Below are 20,092 nucleotides of genomic sequence, written 5' to 3' on the forward strand. Positions count from 1 at the left end.
CTATTGGTCCTCTCAAGCGTCTTGGCTCTAGCTCCAAATGTTTTGTATTTCTAAAGAGAACCACAGTGGTGTCGCGTGGTCTATTTCTGCTTTTGCATTCGATACAATAAGTATTTTAATGTAACGAGAAACAAGGTCGCCTCACGCCGCAGCCGCCCCTGCCCCGTTTTTCCCCGCCCTCTGTAGTTGTCAGTCAAGCTCCGAGTCTTGTGACCCCGCCCCAGGTCTCACGCCCCGCCCCTTGCTCTTTCTCCCAGCTCTCTTCAGCGGTCTAGCTCCCTGAAGGGTATTGAGGCACCCTGGGCTCGCGCCCCGCCCCTGTCCCTTTTTCCACGCCCACTTCAGTTTTGACACGCCCGGGGCCTCCTGCCCACTCTCCTAGTTGCATTTGCTTGTGCAAGTTTGTAGACTGAGGAGATGCGGCGTGTAGTGAAGGCCGCCGCGTTGGCTGCGGGCGCTACAGGTGAATACCGGGCACCGTCAGGGGCGCCGGGCGCGGGGCACGCTGGACGGGAGGCCGCGGGTGGCCAAGGCCTGGGTCTGAAGTGTTGGGCTCCCGGAGCTGCGCTCCCTTAGCACGGGAGTTCCTTATTGTTCTTCTCTGTGCTCAAGGGTTGCCCTTGGCAAACCTGGACCAGACAGGTAATCTGCTTAGGACCACAGGCTAGGCAGGACTTGCAGTAAAGCAGGAGGGGACTCGAGTTACTAGATGCCTGCTCTAAGAAATAGGAGAAAAGAGCAAAGTAGCAAGTCCTGAAAGTCTGAGTCCAAGCCTGTTTTACACACGTACCACACTAAATTTTTTTTATCTGACATGAACAGGAAAGGAACAAGCAGAAGGATTTGTAAATTCCTTGAGTTCTTTCGACCTTCATCTCTTTTATCAATAAGCAGAATCTTGGTGACAAATGCCCAATTTTCCTACCTGTCTCACTTTCTCTTCCATTTTCTTCTCTTTCTTCATGATGGCAGTTACTACCCTCAGTCTGAGATTTTCTACCTGGAAGAAAATATAAGGCAGTATCTTTCCAGAGTTACTCCGTTCGTTATATTTGTGACAAAGCCTTTAGCTAGCATACTTAAAAGGTGTTCAGGAGAATTAACTGGAATGCCTGGAAAGTTCTGTCTGCTCAGCTATTGAAACTAGTCATCTTTCAAAGTCTGCTTTCAAACTGAATTTGTTTTTTGTGGAACCCTCTAGCCTTTCCAGCCAATCAAGTCCCCAAGACAAAGTCCAGAGCCACAAGCAAAAACAAAAACAAAAAAAAAAAAAAAAAAAAAAAAAAAAAAAAAAAAACCACAAAAAAAAAAAAAAAATAAACCCTTAGTACTAGTGTGTGTGTATATGTTTGTAAAAGCCAGAGCACAAAAGTTAAAATGATTTTCTGATTAACAGTTAATGCTGACATTTTGATAACACTCCCTATTATTTTCTATATGCCTGATCAAATATAAGCCATCTTCTTAGCTCACTCATTATACGTTGTTTTTTTTTTTTTTTTAAATATCTACTAAAGCAGAATCACTCATTTTCTCTTAGTGAGCTCTGTCTTAGAAACTAGGCATTGCTCATCAGACATATGCTAATGATATTAAAAATTAAGAATCTGGGCTGATACTGTAACTGGGATGCTGGCATGCTTTCCTGATGTGCACAAAGCCTGGGTTCGGTCTTCATTCCCACGTAAACCAGCATGGTGGTGCACACCTGTAATCTCAGCACTTGGGAAATAGACATAGGAGGACCAGAAGTTCAGGTACATACCGAGTTTGAGGGCAACCGAGATTCATGAAACTATCACAAAGTAAAATAAGTTTTTTTTTTTTTTTGATTGAGAAAAAAGGGGTTGCAAAAGTCTCCGGGGGTAATGTCATGGAGCAGTACTTGTCGAGCACATGCAAGGCCACAGGTTTGATTCCCAGGATGGAAGAAAAAGGAATGAGTAGAACACAATAGTTCCTTGACATCAACTCTGATGTCTGACAAACCTGGGCTCAGGACTCTGCTTTGCCATGTAAAGTGATGCTGAGGAAAAGAATCTAATCTCTATAGGCCTAATTCCGTATCTTTAAAAATGGAGGCCATAATATCCAACCTACAGGGCCACAGGAAAAATTAAATAACACACATATTCAGTATGCCTATATCATTGTCTCTACTTGATGGCCGTGCAGACTAAAAGGCAAAGCCACACTACTGTACTGTACCCTCCCACTTCAGCATTCGTGCTTCTGCAATGTAGTTTGGAAGGACAATGGCAAGATTTCATAAAGTTTGATGTGTAAGTATAGAGGTGAAATAAAACCATAGGTCTGTGCTGGGGAAAGGGTAGAGTCCAACATTACTCTTCCAATTCTGTCCTCTACTGATGATGAATCTTAGTGGTTGGGAAAACATGGAGGGCTTCTATAATTGAGGCATACAGCAGTGGGTAAGGAGCTAGTTTATAGATTGCTCAAAGGTAGATTGGCTGTTTAGTTTCCATTTCTATAGACTATGAAAAGTCCCCAAGTGATAAAGTGGCTATAAGCCATATATATGAGTCACAACAGTTTGTTTTGTTGTGAGGCTGGAGACCAAATGCGGAGCTTTGTGCATGCTGGGCAAGTGTTGTGTCATTGAGGGATACACCCCCATCAGGAAGTGTGTGTGTTGTATATGAATACGCACAGCAAGTATACAGAAGTATAGTAGTGGGTTTCTATATGGTCTTTAGTGCTCACGACCCCTCACCATGTTCCCTTCCTCTCCACCCACTTCAATCCTTTCTATGCCATTACCCGCCCTTTAACACTTTATGCTACCATCTTCTATCTCTTGGAGTCATCTTTGCACTCCTGTTTTTAACCCTCTGGTTTGTAAGTATCTTACAGGTTTATTCACGGATGATTGTGCACTGTAGTTTATTCAAGCAAAGCAATCCTTCCTTATTGGAATAATGACAAGTTAGATATTCTGGAGGTCAAAGGACTGAGACACTGTTAAGCCTTCTGAGATTGAGCAGAGAAACCTAAAACTGGACTTGTGACTTCCCAAGAGCCTGAATACAAATATCTTTGAAATGTTATCTTGAGGCTGGGGGATGGGCCAGACAATAAAGCTCCTACAATGTGACAACCTGAGTGCTGATCCCCAGCACAGGTGTAAAAAAAAGTTAGTCATGATTTGTACATGTGGTTCTAGTTGTGGCACTGGGGAAGGAGCACAGGCAGATCTCCAGAGCTCACTTACCAGCCAGTCTAGCCAGTCACCATGGGATTCATTTAAAGACTTGTCTCAAAAGGAAACATGTAAGGATAATGCAGAGGATATCTAATTTCATCTTCTGGCCTTTGTAAACATGTACACACACACACACACACACACACACACACACACACTTGGCTTGATGTGGTAATTTATAATATATACATATATCGGAACATCACATTGTAAATTTTCGGTGTATATGATTTATACTTGTCAATCATACCTCAATAAAACTAGGGGAAGAATCATATTATTTTAAACTTTTTATTTCCAGTTGCTTGGCCAACAAGATTTTATCCACAGACTTACTGCAGAATCATACCTCTTTACTATTAAAAATGTACAGCATTTATTAGATTTGTTATGCTGCACATGTGTCACCTTGGTCATGTTGTAAATGTTTTTATAATCCAAAAGGAAGCCCACATGTATCAAACAGTCTCTGTCTGTCTCTGTTATATTTCTATTGCTGTGAAGATAGCACGGCTAAGGCAACTTATAGAAGAGGGAATTTATTGGGGCCTTTAGTTCCAGAGAAGGAGTACAACATATTATGTACTATTTGTCAGGTGAGAATGGGCCACGGTGAACAGAAAGCTCACCAAACAATATTGACTAAGAGAACACAGCTGCCTTAGTACTGATAACCACAGCCCTTCGGGGGAGAAATTCAAGTTCCAGGAACTGAAACATTAACTCCATGGAGGCCCTGGATCTAGTCTCAGACCCAGACCTTGTCAGTTCTGCCCCTGGACAAGGACATAGAACTAATATCCCTCTGTCCTTCTCTTAAGGCCTCTGTGAAGGCCGTGGATTGGTGTGACTCCCAACAATCAGCAGTGAGAATTTGGGAATTCACTGTGTGCCTCCTCTAAGTGTCTGACATTGAGTTATGGTCTTGGCACCCGCTGTATACTCTTCACACTGAACCAGAAAATTAAATGTTTAGTGGGAGGTCCTACTATGTTTTGAAAACAGAGATAGAATAGAAAACATTAGGGCATTTCATTTTGTAAAAATTAGATATCCCTTTTGTGGGGGTTGAATTTCAATTCTACATTTCTATTTGTGTATTCTGGGTATTTATACACTTAGATTTCATGATCATACAGAAAGTACATAGCATTGGACTACATTAACCTCCTGGTGATGAGCACTTTTGGGTATTCTGGTAATTTGTCATTCAAACCAAGATGTAATAGAACTTCTTAAGCTAAATTAAGTGGTATATTTTTATAATTCAATGATTACATCATATGTATATAATTTTCATTCTGTAGAGTCTGGCTCTTAAAGCCTGCTGTTTAGCAGAGTAGCAGATAGGAGAACTTCCCCCCCCCACACACACACACACTCAATCATCTTCTTCAGTTGCTGAATGTCTTAATTAGGTCTCAATTGCTGTGACAAACATCACAACTCAAAGTAACTTGAGGAGAAAATGGCTTATTTTATCTTACCCTTCAGATAAAAGTTCATCACTGAGGAAACTCAAGGCAGGAATTCAAGGCAAGAACTGAAGCAGAGACCATGGAGGAGTGCTACTTATGGGCTTGCCTCTCATGGCTTGCTCAGCTTGCTTTCTTATTGCACCCAGGACCACTGACTGAGGAATGGCAAACCCACAATAGGCTGGATTCTCCCAAATCAGTCATTAACTAAGAAGATGTACCACAGGTTTCCCCAAAAGCTGATCCAGTGGGAGCATTTTCTCAATTAAGGTTTCCACTTCCCAAATGACTCTACCATATGTCAGGTTGTCAAACTGTCCAGCACACCGAAGAGGGTTCTTCACAGCCTGAAGTAGTTCTGCTTCTATTCTGTCAAAATTATATAAAGAAATAATGTAAAACTCCAGCTCAGAAAAAAATCCCAACATGTTGTATACACCTTGATCTTGTTTTCCACCAAAAAGTGAGATTTTTTTTTTTAGCTATATTAAATCAAATATACACCAAAAGTATGGCATAGGTATGCCTTTTGTGAATTCATTTCATGCTGTGAAACAAAAAATGTTTAGAGATTGGGAAGAAAATTGCCTGTTCTCATTGAGTATATGCTGCTCACTGTCACATTCAGATTTATGTAAAATACAAACATCACTGAGTATTCCTAATATACAGTTACCGCTAAGGGTTAGACTAAATATAAATTACTATGAAAAGTGGTGTTCTTTGTTCAGACTGTAAGTCAAGCTCAGAATTGGATTTTTAGAAATGTATTTTATTACTATTAATTATGTGTATGGATGTGATTGTGGGATTGTGTACTTGAGTACACAGGTGCCTTGGAGGTCAGAGGTATCAGATCCCCCTGGAGCTGGCATTACAGGCAGTTATTAACTGCTCAGCATGGGTGCTGGGAACTTAACTCAGGTCCTCCACAAGCCGTGAGTGTTCTTTAACCTCCAAATTTTCTCTAGCCCCCAGAGGGAGATTGTAATTCTAGACAGATAGCTTTGCCCACCCTGTAGTTTAAACCAAAAGCCTCATGCTTAATAGGTAACCACAGTACCATTCAGTCCTCTGAATATTCTCAGTCTGCTTTATTTTTAATTTGGAGATAGTTTCACTAATCTGCCCATGCTGGCCTGGAACTCACTCTGCAGCTTACTCAGGCTTTGAACTTCCACCCCTCCTGCCTGTGCCTCCAGAGTAGCTGGGATTATAAATCTGTGCTCCCAGGCCTGGGTGACACACAGCTTTTTAATTCTTGGCAGAGAAGGGTGAGTAGTTTTCACACAAGTTTTTCCAACTAGCATCAAATAATTAAAAAGCATAGATTATATAAAGAATGAGTTTTACAGCTCTTTGTTTAGTATTTAAAATTAAATTTAGAAGGTCATTAATTCTCAAAAGAGATATCAGTTGCTGTTTGATTTTTCCAGGGCTTTTCTCCAGAGTCCAAACTCCAGTTGCAACAGGGAGATGTTTTTCCACGCCTCAGTCCCAGCATCAAGCACCCAGTCCTGTGTGGAAGCTGGGCCGACTCAATCATGTGGCCATAGCAGTGCCCGATTTAGAAAAGGCCTCGTCATTTTACAGGGATGTTCTAGGGGCCCAGGTGAGTGAGGCAGTCCCTCTTCCGGAACATGGAGTATCTGTGGTTTTTGTCAACCTGGGAAATACCAAGATGGAACTGCTTCATCCACTGGGGAGTGATAGTCCAATCACAGGCTTTCTGCAGAAGAACAAGGCTGGAGGAATGCATCACGTCTGCATTGAGGTAGTCTGTCAACTTAATGTCTACTCTTTGCAATCTCTCACTCGCACATGCTTTTTGTGCTGTTGAAGATTACATGTGACCAGAATCTTTTATTATGTTTTAAAAGGAACAGTACTATTATCACACACACACACACACACACACTCTCTCTCACACACACACACACACACACACACACTCATTCTCTTTCCTTTTAGGAAACTATCACAGTAATATTGATGTATTTTGAGGACAACTAGATCCAATAGACTTAAAACAGGCCACCAAAGTGGTTGTAGGGATTAAATGTGGCCTCTTTTGTAATAGGAATGTATTACACTGTCACTGTCATTATGAGGCAATTAGGCACATGAAGAAACCTTGTAAAATAAGAATTTCATCATCAGGTTTTAGTTTCAGTGCCAGGGATTGAACTGAAGACCTTATGTAGGCTAAGCATGTGCTAGACACTGGGTCACATCCCAGCCAAAGTATTCTTATAATTCTGTTCAATCCTTAAAAAAACTGAATAACTTATTGCTTATTATAAAACCAAATCATTTTTAATTACTGACTTTTTTAAATGATCCCACTCCCAATACCATGCCATGCATGTGAAAGTCAGGGGACAGCTTTCACAAGTCAACTCTGTTTCCATCGTGTGTTCTGGGGATTAAACTCAGGTCATCAGGGCTGGTGGCAAGCATGTCGACTCACTGTACCATCTCTCTGGGCATTGGTTTTTAATGTCTCCTAAGCTGCATTTTGCTAATAGCATCTGAGAAAACATGAAGAGATGTTTGACAGGGGCATTCTCATTAGAGAACATCTATCTGTAGATAGTCATGTTTGGATAGCTGACTGTTAGACTACCAGCAATGCCACTTAGGCTTTAGTTTGAATTAAATTAATTAAATAGCATAATTCATTTACATAAACAGAAAATCAACGGAAAAGCCTCAGTCCTAATGCAGAAGAGAAGAGAGCTGGGTTGACTAGAATGCAGTCAAGGATATATTCATACATGATTGTTCATGTTCTGCCAAGTACCTGGAAGTCAGCAAAATATATCCCATGTTTCCATAGAAGAGGGGGTACTTGAACAGTCAAGAGCACTGTACTATGATATGGGAATTCAGATGCATGTCTTCTCAGCAATACAAGTGAGGTCGAAGGTGATTGCTCAGGTCAAGGAGCTGGACAGTATCACGGGGCATTGGCTGTACTGACTGTGATTTCCCATAGGATAGGAGGTGAGAGCTGCTACAGCAGAGGGTCTAGCATGGGGAAAGGCCGAGAGCCATCCTAACAGGTAGCAAACATGACATACCCTTTGGCATATATGAAGTGTTTGATGCACATCGTTTTCTGTCACTCTCATAGTTTTGCTCTATTAGGATGCTGCTGACCCATGTGATGGGTGCAAAAACCAAGACTTGGTTAATGTGCCCACAGTAACATTAGATGTACGCAGCAGGGCTCAGGTTCAAACCCAGATTTGTTCTATATCCAGAGTGTGGTCTTAGCCATGAGGCCAGTTGCCTTCATGTTGTATGATCAGACCTTGTAATTTGAGGTTGGGGAAGCTATCTGAAATAAGACCAGGGACTACACAGGCCTGGTGCCTGCCATTTCTTTCATTCTTGGGAGCTTACTTTGGCTGAACATTTTGTCAGTGGTTTGTGGAAGCCCCCCAGGATGAAAAGCTGGACCATCTGCCTTTGAGTCTACTCTCCTTTCTCCTACACTGTGTGGTCTGCGTTCCACATCAAGAGAGCTCATACCATCAAAGGAGGCCAGCTGTGAGTCAGAAGTTCAGCTGAGTAGAGAAAAGTGGGAGTCCAGTAAAGTAGCAGCCAATTCAAAAGTTGGGATCAGAAGAGGGAAATAGAAATGTTATGAGCATAAAATCAAGGTAGGTGACAGGTGACAACTACATTTGAACACTCGTCGGTTGACCTGAAGTTGCCACACACAAAAGGGGCTTAATTACATGGATTTTACTTCACACTCCTGAATGGTCACTCATGGTTTACCCAACTGCCTCAGGCATTGCTGTTCAGCAGCCAACAGGAAGGGATATCGGAGAGAGAATAAAGACCTATGAGGTCACTTAGACATTTATCTGTCACTTCAACTCATATCCCGCTGACCCAAACTTAATCATATGGTATGTTTGGCTGCAAGAGACACTAGGATAAGTAGTCTGTGTCTAGGCAGCTCCATGTGCTGCGGAAATAAGAAAGGTATTTAGAATTAAAGGAGAGAGAGAGAGAGAGAGAGAGAGAGAGAGAGAGAGAGAGAGAGAGAGAGAATGAGAATGAATATGAATATCCATCTGGGCCAGTCATGGTTATCAATCTCTGCGACACTTGGAAATATTATTTTTTTTTTAGGATTTACTTTATGTGTTTGGGTGTTTTGCCTGCATATGTCTGTGTAATATGTGCATGCACACATGCATGCAGTGCTTTCTAGAGGCCAGAAAGAGGCATAAGATCCCGTGGGGTTATTATACCCATAGTTGTGAACCACCATGTGAGTCCTGAGAACTGAACTTCAGGCCTCTGGAAGAGCAGCAAGTGTTCTTAACCACAGAGACTTCTCTCTCCAGCCCCAACTTGGAAGTTTAAAAAAAAAAGAGGTATTGCAAAGAAAGCCTACCCTTCTTTCTGAATAGACAGATACTATAAGATGAAGACACTGGAGGATTGTTATCTCTCTCAGAGCTGTGGCATTCTTAGATAGTGGTGTCACAAGGTGGAGGGGGCTTTGTTCTTCAGAGAACACCAAGCCAAAGTTCTTGCCTTTCCGTGAACAGAAAACATATTTGTGAATGTAAATATTGAGATTTCACTCAGTGTATTACAGAACTGTAGCCAGTCTAATTCTGGCTGAAGGACTTGGGCCTTGAACTGTCTTCTAAAGTATAAAAACATGATAAAGTCAGTTCAAAGAAAGCCTCCTCTGTGGTCAGTGTTCCAGTTTCCATGGCCGTTGAGTGGAGTGGAATTGGCAATACTTGGTTTGCTCAGGAGCATGCATCAGGGAGCTAGATCTCTGCTGCACAGTGCCTGCTCCAAGTTTTCTCGTGCAACACACGTGCTGTCCCAGAAGCCTCACTCATGTGACTTGTAGTGAGGGCACACTTACAACATGGAGCTCAGCTGGCCTTTGTTAAATAGGAGGGCCTACAGGAGACCTCTTTGGCTTGGCAAGCTAAACGTAGTACTGAGGATAGCTGGATTTCTTTCTTTCTGAGTATATATGTGTGCGTATCCCCACAAAACCAGGGATGACTGTGTGGCCCCTTCTGATGGAGTCTTCTGCCATTGCCTCTTGGCAATATGTAGGTTTAAAGCAGCCCCCCCCCTTTTTTTTTCAGAGCAAGCCCTGATTTTTTTTAAGTGTGTATAAGTGCTTTGCCCCCCGCCACCCCCCCAACCCCCCCAGTACCTAAAGAGGACAGAAGAGGGCACAGAGGGCTCTGGATCTGCTGGAACTTTAATCACAGGTGATTGTGAGCTGCCATGTGGGTGCTGGGAATGAAATTTCTGGAAGAGTAGCCAAGTGCTCGTCACTGCTTAGACTTTTTGCCAGCCCCTAGATCCCGGCTCGTAATGGGAAGAGCTATATTTTCAAAGATCCATAACCATGAATGTGTTCTGAGGAAAAGGGTAATGTGAACATTTTCAAAGCTCTAAAACAATTTGAATTTCAAATTACCAGAATGACAATTACAATAGCCTCTGCAGTTTAAGGGAGAGTAGTGACAGTCTCTCTCTCTCTCTCTCTCTCTCTGTGTGTGTGTGTGTGTGTGTGTGTGTGTGTGTATTTGGGGAGGGCTTTAGTTACCATGGAGGTTCAGGCTAGTCACATGTAGAGTACATGATCGAAGGAGGATGCAGAGATTAGCATAGGAAGCAAAAGACCAAGTGGTATGAGACATGATTATGTGAGTTGGCATGGTATGTATGGAGCACCTGAGTGTGTGTTAGCCATGGGGATAGATTCATTGGGCAGGTACTGGGAAGAAATAAACCAGATAAAGAGAGTCTATACACTGGGACTCTTGGGTACCTGTTGTTGAGACCTAAGCAAGATGAGGAGGCTGTGGTTTAAGGTGTAATTGTATATTATCAGAGAGAGAGGCGTCCATGCAGGGGAGATGTGTAGTAGCATGATGAGGTGGAGGGAAAAGCATATAAGGAAATTATTATTTTTGTTAGGAAAATGCTTAAGACATGCAACACTGATCATACTTTTGATGTTGGCATGGGCACATGACAGATGGGCTCTTTTCCTGTTGTTGTTTTTGTGTTTTTCAGGCCTTTTTTCATTGAGCCATATATGCCTTATGAAAGTTATGTGACTTTAAAGGAAAAGGGTACTGAGCTAACTTACTTCTTCATCCTGAGGAATGCTCTTCAACCAAGAAGAGAGAAAGTCTACTTTAAAAAATTCTATGGACCTTGAAAGATAGCTTAGTAAACTTGACACACAAGCTTGAAGATGTGAACTTGACCCCCAGCTTCTTGTAAAGCCAGTGTGGTGGCACTTTTATACAATCCCAACACTGGGAAGGCAGAGACAGAGGTGTCCTGGGATTTATCGGCCAGCTAGCCTAGCCTTATCTGTGAACTCCAAGTTCCTTGAGAAATCCTGTCTCAAAAAAAGGTAGAGAGTGATTGAAAAAGCCATTGACCTCTGACCTGCATACAGCCACACAAATAACAATGTCAGTCTAGTCCAATGATGTCACATACCTGTTTTCCCATGCACACTAGAGGCTAAGGCAGGAACATCACTTAACCCTATATGCTCAAGGCTAGAGTGTGCAACATAGTGAAATGGCCTTTTAAACGTCCGTTTTCTTTTTGGCAATAACCTTCCTCAGGAAATCCTTCTGCAATAGGATTGTGCCACTGTCTCCTAGATGTGGAAATTTCATGGGACGGAAACATTTACAGTGAAAGATGCAAAGCAGACAAACAGGTAGACAGTTTGGTGAGGTTTCGCTTCATACTAGCATTGTTTTTTTTATTGGCTATTTTATTTACATTTCAGATATAACCCCCTTTCTCCCCCATCCAGGAACCCCTATCCCATCCCCCTTTCTCCTGCTTCTATGAGGATATGCCCCCACCCAACCTCCAACTCCCACCTTCCCACCCACGATTTCCCCCACACTGGGGCATCCAGCCTTCACTGGGCCAAGGACTTCCTTACCCACCTATGTCTGACACTGTCATCCTTCCCTACATATACAGCTGGAGCCATGGGTCCCTCCCTATGTGCTCCCAGGCTGGTGGTTTAGACCCTGGGAGCTCTGGTTGGTTGGTATTGTTGCTCTCCTCATGGGGCCACAAAACCCTTTCAGCTCCTTCAGTCTTCTCTCTCACACCTCCATTGGGAACCCTATGATCAGATCAATGGTTAGCTGTGAGCTTCAGCCTCTGTATATTTCAGGCTCTGGCAGACCTCTAAGGAGACAGCTATATCAGGCTCCTGTCAACATGCACGTCCTGGCATCCATATCAGTGTCTATCTTTGGTGAATGCGCAAGGGATGGATACCCAGGTGGAGCAGTCTCCAGACAGCCCCTCCTTCAGTTTCTGTCCCACACTTTGTCTCCATATTTGCTCCCATGAGTATTTTGTTACTCCTTCTAAGAAGGGCCAATGTACCCACACTTTGGTCTTCCTTGTTCATGAGCTTCATGTGGTCTGTGAGTTGTATCTTGGATATTGCAAGCTTTTGGGCTAATATCCAATTATCAGTGAGTGCATAACATGTGTGTTCTTTTGTGATTTGGTTACCTTACTCAGGGTGATATTTTCTACTTCCATCCATTTACCTAAGAATTTCTGGAATTCATTGTTTTTAATAGCTGAGTAGTATTCCATTGTGTAAATGTACCACATTTTTTGTATCCATTCCTCTGATGAAGGACATCTGGGTTCTTTCCAGCTTCTGGCTATTATAAATAAGGCTGCTATGAACATAGTGGAGCATGTGTCCTTGTTATATGTTGGAGCATCTTCTGGGTATATGCCCAGGAGTGGTATAGCTTGGTCCTCAGGTAATGCTATGTCCAATTTTCTGAGGAACCGCCAGACTGATTTCCAGAGTGGTTGTACCAGCTTGCAATCCCACCAACAATGGAGGAGTGTTCCTCTTTCTCCACATCCTCGACAGCATCTACTATCACTTTAGTTTTTGATCTTGGCCATTCTGACTGGTGTGAGGTGGAATCTCAGGGTTATTTTGATTTGCATTTCCCTGATGACTAAGGATATTGAACATTTCTTTAGGTGCTTTTCGGCCATTCGAGTTTCCTCAGTTGAGAATTCTTTGTTTAGCTCTGTACCTCATCTTTTAAGAGCCTAACCCCACCAACCTAGCTTTCTCCCATGAGGTCCCACCTCCTAAAGCTTCCACTGCCTCCTAATAGAGCTGTGTGCTGAAGATCGGATTTCTGGGGGATACTCAAGAGCAAAACTGTCGTTAAAAATAGGCTTCAAGAGTGGCTTGCTGTCAACTGGGGAAGCCAGCATTTGGGAAATGCTGCACACAGCCTCCACCAGGCTTTACAGCAAATAAAGCTCGGGTAACGAGCGCTGTCCGAAGCAGTCCTAGGAATACACAGGAAGCCTTTGCAGAGACAATATTTAAAACATTGATTATTCTAGGGGTCTGTGGAGGCCAGAAGGGGACACTGGGTCTCATGGAGCTGGATTTACAGGTGACACCAAGCCACCCAGCGTGGGTGCTGGGAACTGAACTCTGGGAACAGAGCTTGGGTGTTCTAGAAAAGCAGTTTGCACTTTTAACTGCTGAGCAGTCACTTCTGCCCTAGTCAGAATAAAGTTATGCTTCTGCACTTCCCTTAGAGCCAGCCTGTAGGGGAGAATTGAAGCAAAAATATTTAATCTAGACTTCTCATGTAGCGTTAATAGATTTAAATCAGGTTGAAGATTGGACTCATTCGTTATTGATAGCAATTAGCAACATTATATTTTTATGTAAAATGAAGTCTCTATTAAATCAGTCAAACTATCATGAACTATTAAAAGTGGCACATTGTTACATGTTCTCAAAATTTTGCTTGTTTGTCAAACTGAGACTTATGTACCTTAAGGGTACAAGGTAAAACTTGCCAACCAGCCAAGAAAATATCATTGCCATTTTAATTTAGTTTTAGATTTATTTATTTTATTTTATGAGTGTTTTCTGGCATGTTTGTATGTGCACAGCCTGCTTGCCTAGTACCCTGGAGGTCAGAAGAGGGCATTAGATTCCCTGGGAACTGGAGTTACAGATGGTCATGAACCACTACTTAGGTATTAGGAACCAAAACCAGGTCCTGTTTTAGTGCTCTAACCACTGAGATTTCTCTCCAGCCCCACACTGTCATCTTTAAGTGCAATCACAGAGCACTTAAGGCCATGAAAACTTACCTGAATATTCTGAATCCTAATTATGATAATCCAAACATTTTAAAGCATTGATAACTGTCATTCTTAACTCAGCATATCGTAGAAAAATCAACTTCAGCTCCAGACTCACACTGACACACTCAGTTGCTGTTAAGAAGTTAAAGTGGGAATCAGACAGCCCAGGTTTACACTAATGACCCTCAAGACCCGAGAGAGCTATCTAAGACAGCTACAAGTGCTTTCAGGACAGCAAAGACGTATTTTAAAATGCATTACTATTGACCATGTTACTTTTATTACTTAGGGGGCTAGAATTCATCTCCCACAGCAAGTTTGTTTTGTCCTTATTTTGTTTACATTTCTTATATAGCTATTATAAGTACTTTCAATTAGAAAATAAAAAGGGTTATTTTATTCTTTTTGTTGGGATCCAGGAGTCATCCCACAAACCACAGGAACACGGATCTCAGTCAGACAGGGATGGTTTATTGAACACGCACCTAAAGACTGATCAACCAGGGCAACAGCTCAAAGCTATGTTCTGGACATTTCTCAGAGCCAGCTTATAAAGGGTAAAACCACAAAACTCACAACGAGCTCATCTGCAGGTGCTGGAAGTGCTGCCCCGGAGGTTGGCCTTGATTCAAGCTAATTTAGACATAACAATTCATATTGACCTTTAACTTGATGGGTCCTATGTGAAGCTTGTAGTCCTGGAATTTCTTAAGATTAACAAACCTCATAACATACAGAACATAACAGGGTATGTGATGAACATGACCCTGCTCTGAATTAAGTTATTTTTCTGAATCAATGACTGGCAGGCATATTACAGCAACAATATGAAATAGCTGGCAGGCATGGAAGAAAATGGCTACATCTATGCTAGGGGACAGGCCTCAACACTTTTGTAATTGTCAAACAAAAGTTCATAATATTCTTTAAAAATTGTGCATTTGGAGTTAGAGCAGTGGTTTTCAACCTGTAGTCGTGACTCCTACAGGATGCTGAATGACCATTCACCGAGGTCGCCTAAGACCATCAGAAAACACAGGTATTTACATCACAATTCATAAAAGTAGTAAAATTACAGTTATGAAGTACCAATGAAAATAATTGTATAGTTGGGGGTTACCACAAAATGAGAAACACTATTAAAGGGTTACAACATTAAGAAGGTTGTGAACCGCTGATGTAGAGAGATACTTCAGTGGTTAGTTGTATTTGCTGCTCTTACAGAAGACTTGAGTTTGGTTATCAAAACCATTTACAACCTCCTGTAATTCCAGCTCCAGAAGACCTGATGCCTCCAGCCTCCAGGCACCTGCACTCACATGCACATACTACAGGCAGACACAGAATTACAAACAAATTAATATTAAAAAGAATTGAAAATTTCACAGCAACACTAATAGAAGGGCAGATAAACCACAAGATCTTTAAAATGAAAATGAGCCAATGAAAGGATTAGCGGTAAAAATAGATGCTGGTCCAATATTAAGATTTTTTTTAAAGTAACTTGTTATATTTTAGAAGTATTTGCTAGTATGCTGCCTATGTTTTTGTCAACTAGTGTCACCTGACAGGAAGAAACCTCAACTGAGGAGATGCCTCCATAAGATCAACCTGAAGGCAAACCCGTGGGGTATTTCTTAGTTAACAGTTGGTGTGTGAGGACTTGGCCCATTGTGAATGGTGCCACTTCTAAACAGGTAGTCCCAAGGTGTATAAGAATATGGCCTAAACCCTCAACAATAAGAGTCCCAAACAGTGGGTGAGATGTTAAGGATGAGAAATAGATAAGAAGACAAGAGCAAGCTGGGACGAGGAAGTCTTGTATAAATGGCCACGGTCAGCAGAAAGCTGAACCAGACACTGAACTACAATTCCCTTTGTCCTTTCATGGTGGGAGCCTATCAAAGGCTTGGATTGGTCTCAACAAGAAAACAAGCCAGGAGGAGTAAGCTAGTAAACAGTGTTCCTGCCCTGACTTCCTCCCCTCCGTGATACACTCTGATCTATGAGCTGTAAAGTGAAATAAACCCTTTCCTCCTCAAGTAGTTTTTGGTTATGATATTTTATCTCAACAAAAGAAAGCTAATTAAAGCATTTACTTTAGGATTATGTCCTGGACTTCAGGCGATTAAATAATACACTAGGATACAACATCTAAACTGTAGATATTTGTGCTTAGGTAGAATGTTCTGTAAATTTTTGCCATAGTTTGGATAAAGGTTATCAAAAGGCATTATACTTACATTATAAAATTTCAACATGGGAAGTAGGAAAATGATGAACCCCTAAATCCTAACCACTCAGATCTAACAGTTCTCCATCTTGTTTCTTTGTTAAACCATCTCAAAGTAATTCCCACCATGTCATTTTGCTCTTACCTATCATCAAACAGGCACTCATTAGATGACATTATGGTAGCGCTCTGAAATGAGCATCTGTCTATACACAGTCTATAAGTCAAACATAGAAAATTGACTTATAGAAGTCATTTTACAGTTGACTTCCTCTAACCAGTATTTAACAAAATCTAGTCATTACAAATGTGATTGATTTCTTCACATTATTTGTGTTAAAGAACTTCCTTATGTTAATGTGATACATCGGTTAGACTTAATGAACCAAGGTTCATCTACTATTAGTAAATTCTAGATATTGTCAGACTTTCATACTTTTATACAGTGCCTCTTTGCTTTTTTGTTTTTTCAAAACAGTGTTTCTCTGTGTAGCCTTGGCTGTCCAGGAACTCACTTTAAAGACAAGGCTGGCCTTGAACTCACAGAGATCCACCTGCCTCTTTTTCCCAAGTACTAGGATTAAAGGCATGTGGCACCATGCCCAGTTTCAGTGTATTTTTTGTTTTTGTTGTTCCAGAATCTTATATTAAATTTATCTGTCATGTCCCCTTGAACTCCTCTTGCCCATGACAGTTTCTCAGACTTTGTTTGTTGGCGGTGGCCTTGACACATAGGAAAGCTTTCTAGTTGCTTTTAAGCTATCTGTCATTGAGAGGTGCCTGGTGTTTTTCTCCTGGTTGAACTGAGATTGTTGATTTGGAAAGATGAATGCATTGCCTCACATCAATAAATATGACACAGTTAAAAAGACACTGTTAATGTCATTGTTGACATTAACCTTGCCCATCTACCTGAGAAGATAGATTACTTTTACTTTTGATATGTTACTTTTACCACTGTAAAGTAACCATTCTTTTTTTCCCACCATACTCTCTCTTTGGAAAGCAGCCATCATGCAAAGTCCTACTTAATAAGTGGAAACCTAAACTTATGGCTGTAGCTTCAGCTCTTGGAAGCTATTTAGATCTATGTGGGTTTATATATCACACCATTTAAAAAAAAAATATTTTCTATTATTGAGGTGGGAGAGGTGGCTTGACAGTTGAGAGTAATTGTTGCTCTTCTGGGGGACTCTGGTTCTATTCCACATCTCAGCTCACGACTGTTTCTGGGTTTGCTTGTTGCTGTTGGAGTGTTATTGGTTCCAAGCTGACTAATAAATATATCCCTATGTCTTAGTTAGGGCTTTACTGCTATGAATAGACACCATGACCAAAGCAACTCTTATAAGGACAACATTCAATTGGGTCTGACTTACAGGTTCAGAGGTTCAGTACATTATCATCAAAGGGGGAGCATGGCAGCATCCCGGTAGGCATGGTGCAGAGGTTGCTGAAAGTTCTACATCTTCATCTGAAGGCCACTAAAAGACTGGCTCCCACACGGTTAGGAGGAGGGTCTCGTTGTTGCCTATCCCCACAATGACATACACTCTTTTCAACAAGGCCACACCTACTCCAATGAGGCCACACCTCCTAATAGTGCCTCTCCCTGGGCCAAGCATATTCAAACCATCATACTGTATGTAACGCTCAGAATCACATAAACTCTCCTTGGCACCTGCAGCCTGATCCAGTCTCACATGGAGCTCCCACTGCCCCCATCACTTGTCTGATCCTCCTTTCCTACTGCAAATAAACATAAGACACATTGAAGAGATTCAGCAGAGAATTGTACAAGTTTGGGGTCTTATAATGGAGAACAGCATTTTGATAGCAGCTTTGTAAGGTTTTCATTTATAGTTTTAATCACAAAAGTCATAACCAGGTAAGAGTTCTGTGGGAGGTGGGGTGGGATCAGGAAGCATATTTGCTGAGTACCTACTATGCACAAACTGCTAAGAACATTATAATGTCACTTTCTTTTAATCTCTAGTCAATTCATAGTAGATGTTTGTACTAGTAGATTTCCTTTCCTGCAAGAAATAGCAGAGACAATGAACTTGTAAAGATGAAAGGTTTATTCTGGCTCACTGACTTGGAAGACCCAATCTATGACTTATTGTTCTCCTTGCTTAGGATAAGGCAGCACACCATGGCAAGGAGCAAAGACCACCAGGAAGGAGGACCGACTGTGGCTCCACTGTCTTCTTCAAAGGCATAGCCTGAAACCTCCTTCTAAGCCTCCTTACTATAGGCTCACTATCTCCCCACAGCACCAACCCGGGGAGCAAGTGTTTACTAATGAACCTTGGAGGAACTTAAGATCCACACTTAACAATCTCCTTTTTTTTCTATTATAAATGAGAAACCCAATTCCCTCAGAAAATGTTTGTTCAATATATTAAAAGAAATTCATAAAGTATAATATATGCAATGTAGGTTACAAAAAGAGATATCCATAGATATAAAACGTCTTTGGTGTTACAATTTTCAAATGTTTTTCCACTGAAAAACTTAGTCTTAGTCTTATTTTGTTGTTGTTGTTTGTTTTTTGTCTTTTTTTTTTTTTTTTTTTTTTTTTTTTTTTGTGGTGCTGAGGATGGAACTCAGGGCTGACTACATGAACTCTTATTTAAGTGCTTCATGACTGAGCTACCCTACCTGAGCACATGTGATGATTTAAGAATAATCCTGTCCAGAGGCAGAGAAAACAGATGGCACAAACTCAAGCCATACAGCAGCATTCGGTATTTTACGATCTTAGATGCACCCATATTTTTCTCCTTTTCCCAGGTGGACAACATAAATGCAGCTGTGATGGATCTGAAGAAAAAGAAGATCCGTAGTCTGAGTGATGAGGCCAGAATAGGAGCACATGGGAAACCTGTGATTTTCCTCCATCCCAAAGACTGTGGTGGGGTCCTTGTAGAACTGGAGCAAGCATGATGTATAATTGTGAGAAACTTAATTAATTGACCGGAGCAACCCTTATCAATATTATCAGATGTATTATGCTACTGCTTCCACTACTTTAAAACTTTAATTGCAGAAAGATTAAAATATATACACATGTATATACATACGTGTATTTGTTATTTGAGTTTGGATGAAATCTTAATTACCAAATACTTGACATTGTTAAAATAATATTCATAGTCAGTTTATCTAACCCCTCCACTCAGACAGATCTCCCACATACTTCTCCAGGGTCTAGTCCAGTGAGTTTCCCTTTTCTTCTCCATTCATGCCTTCTCCCCAATCCACCAACACCCCCCTCCAGGTCTTACATTGAGTTTCTCAGTTTAGTCAGGCCTCCTTTGCCTGAGCTACAACTGATCTCTAGGCTTTTGCTTTAAAAATCCTACCTATGTTCTAACTCATAGGCCCCTCCCACAATAATCTAACATTTTTACCCAGCCATATCTATCTCCACACCCTTAGCTTGGATGAGGAAGAACATCCCATACATCACCCTAGTTCCCTTGGTCCACCTGACTTGGTCCACGCCCAACCCACTTCCAGTAACTACAAAAAAGTTCTTCCCCCAACACCCTCTCATCTGCCCCAACCTTCTTTGTCCATATCAGATTTACAAGTAACCAAAGAAACTCACATGTCCAAATCCCATCACAGAAATACCAACAATATGAAAGATCCAATTAATATCTTCTCTCTATAACCTGGTAGCCCTGTAGAAATGTGTGGCAATGAGAATTTCCTAGATGAACTATAGGACACACAACTTAAAAGAACAACAATCATAGACTTTATCAAACAATTTAAGGAGTTTAAAAAAGATACAAAATTAAAAGAGAAAGAACTTAAGGAGAATAAAAACCTTAGTGATGCTCAAGAAAATACAAACACAAGGCTGATGGACAGAGCAACGACATCCAGGACTTGAGAATGGAATTCAATAAGGAAATAGAATCATCAATGAGGACTCAA

At 41.4% G+C, this 20,092-nt stretch overlaps 1 protein-coding gene across 2 annotated transcripts; it reads left to right on the top strand.

Moving 5' to 3' along the window:
• The first annotated feature begins 292 nt into the window (after positions 1-292).
• On the top strand, positions 293-19,218 carry Mcee (methylmalonyl-CoA epimerase). 2 transcript variants are annotated; one of them, XM_034513462.2, is made up of 3 exons: positions 293-463; positions 6,138-6,313; positions 18,938-19,218. In XM_034513462.2, the coding sequence occupies exons 1-3, from the start codon at positions 418-420 to the stop codon at positions 19,088-19,090; spliced, it is 375 nt and encodes a 124-aa protein (XP_034369353.1). In that variant the 5' UTR covers positions 293-417; the 3' UTR covers positions 19,091-19,218. The 2 variants fall into 2 exon arrangements, with proteins under 2 accessions (XP_034369353.1, XP_034369349.1); XM_034513458.2 differs by having other exon boundaries at positions 308-463; positions 6,138-6,475.
• The last annotated feature ends 874 nt before the right edge of the window (positions 19,219-20,092 follow it).

The sequence above is a fragment of the Arvicanthis niloticus genome, chromosome 1 (assembly GCF_011762505.2).
Source record: "Arvicanthis niloticus isolate mArvNil1 chromosome 1, mArvNil1.pat.X, whole genome shotgun sequence".
In the NCBI taxonomy this organism is placed as follows: Eukaryota; Metazoa; Chordata; class Mammalia; order Rodentia; family Muridae; genus Arvicanthis; species Arvicanthis niloticus.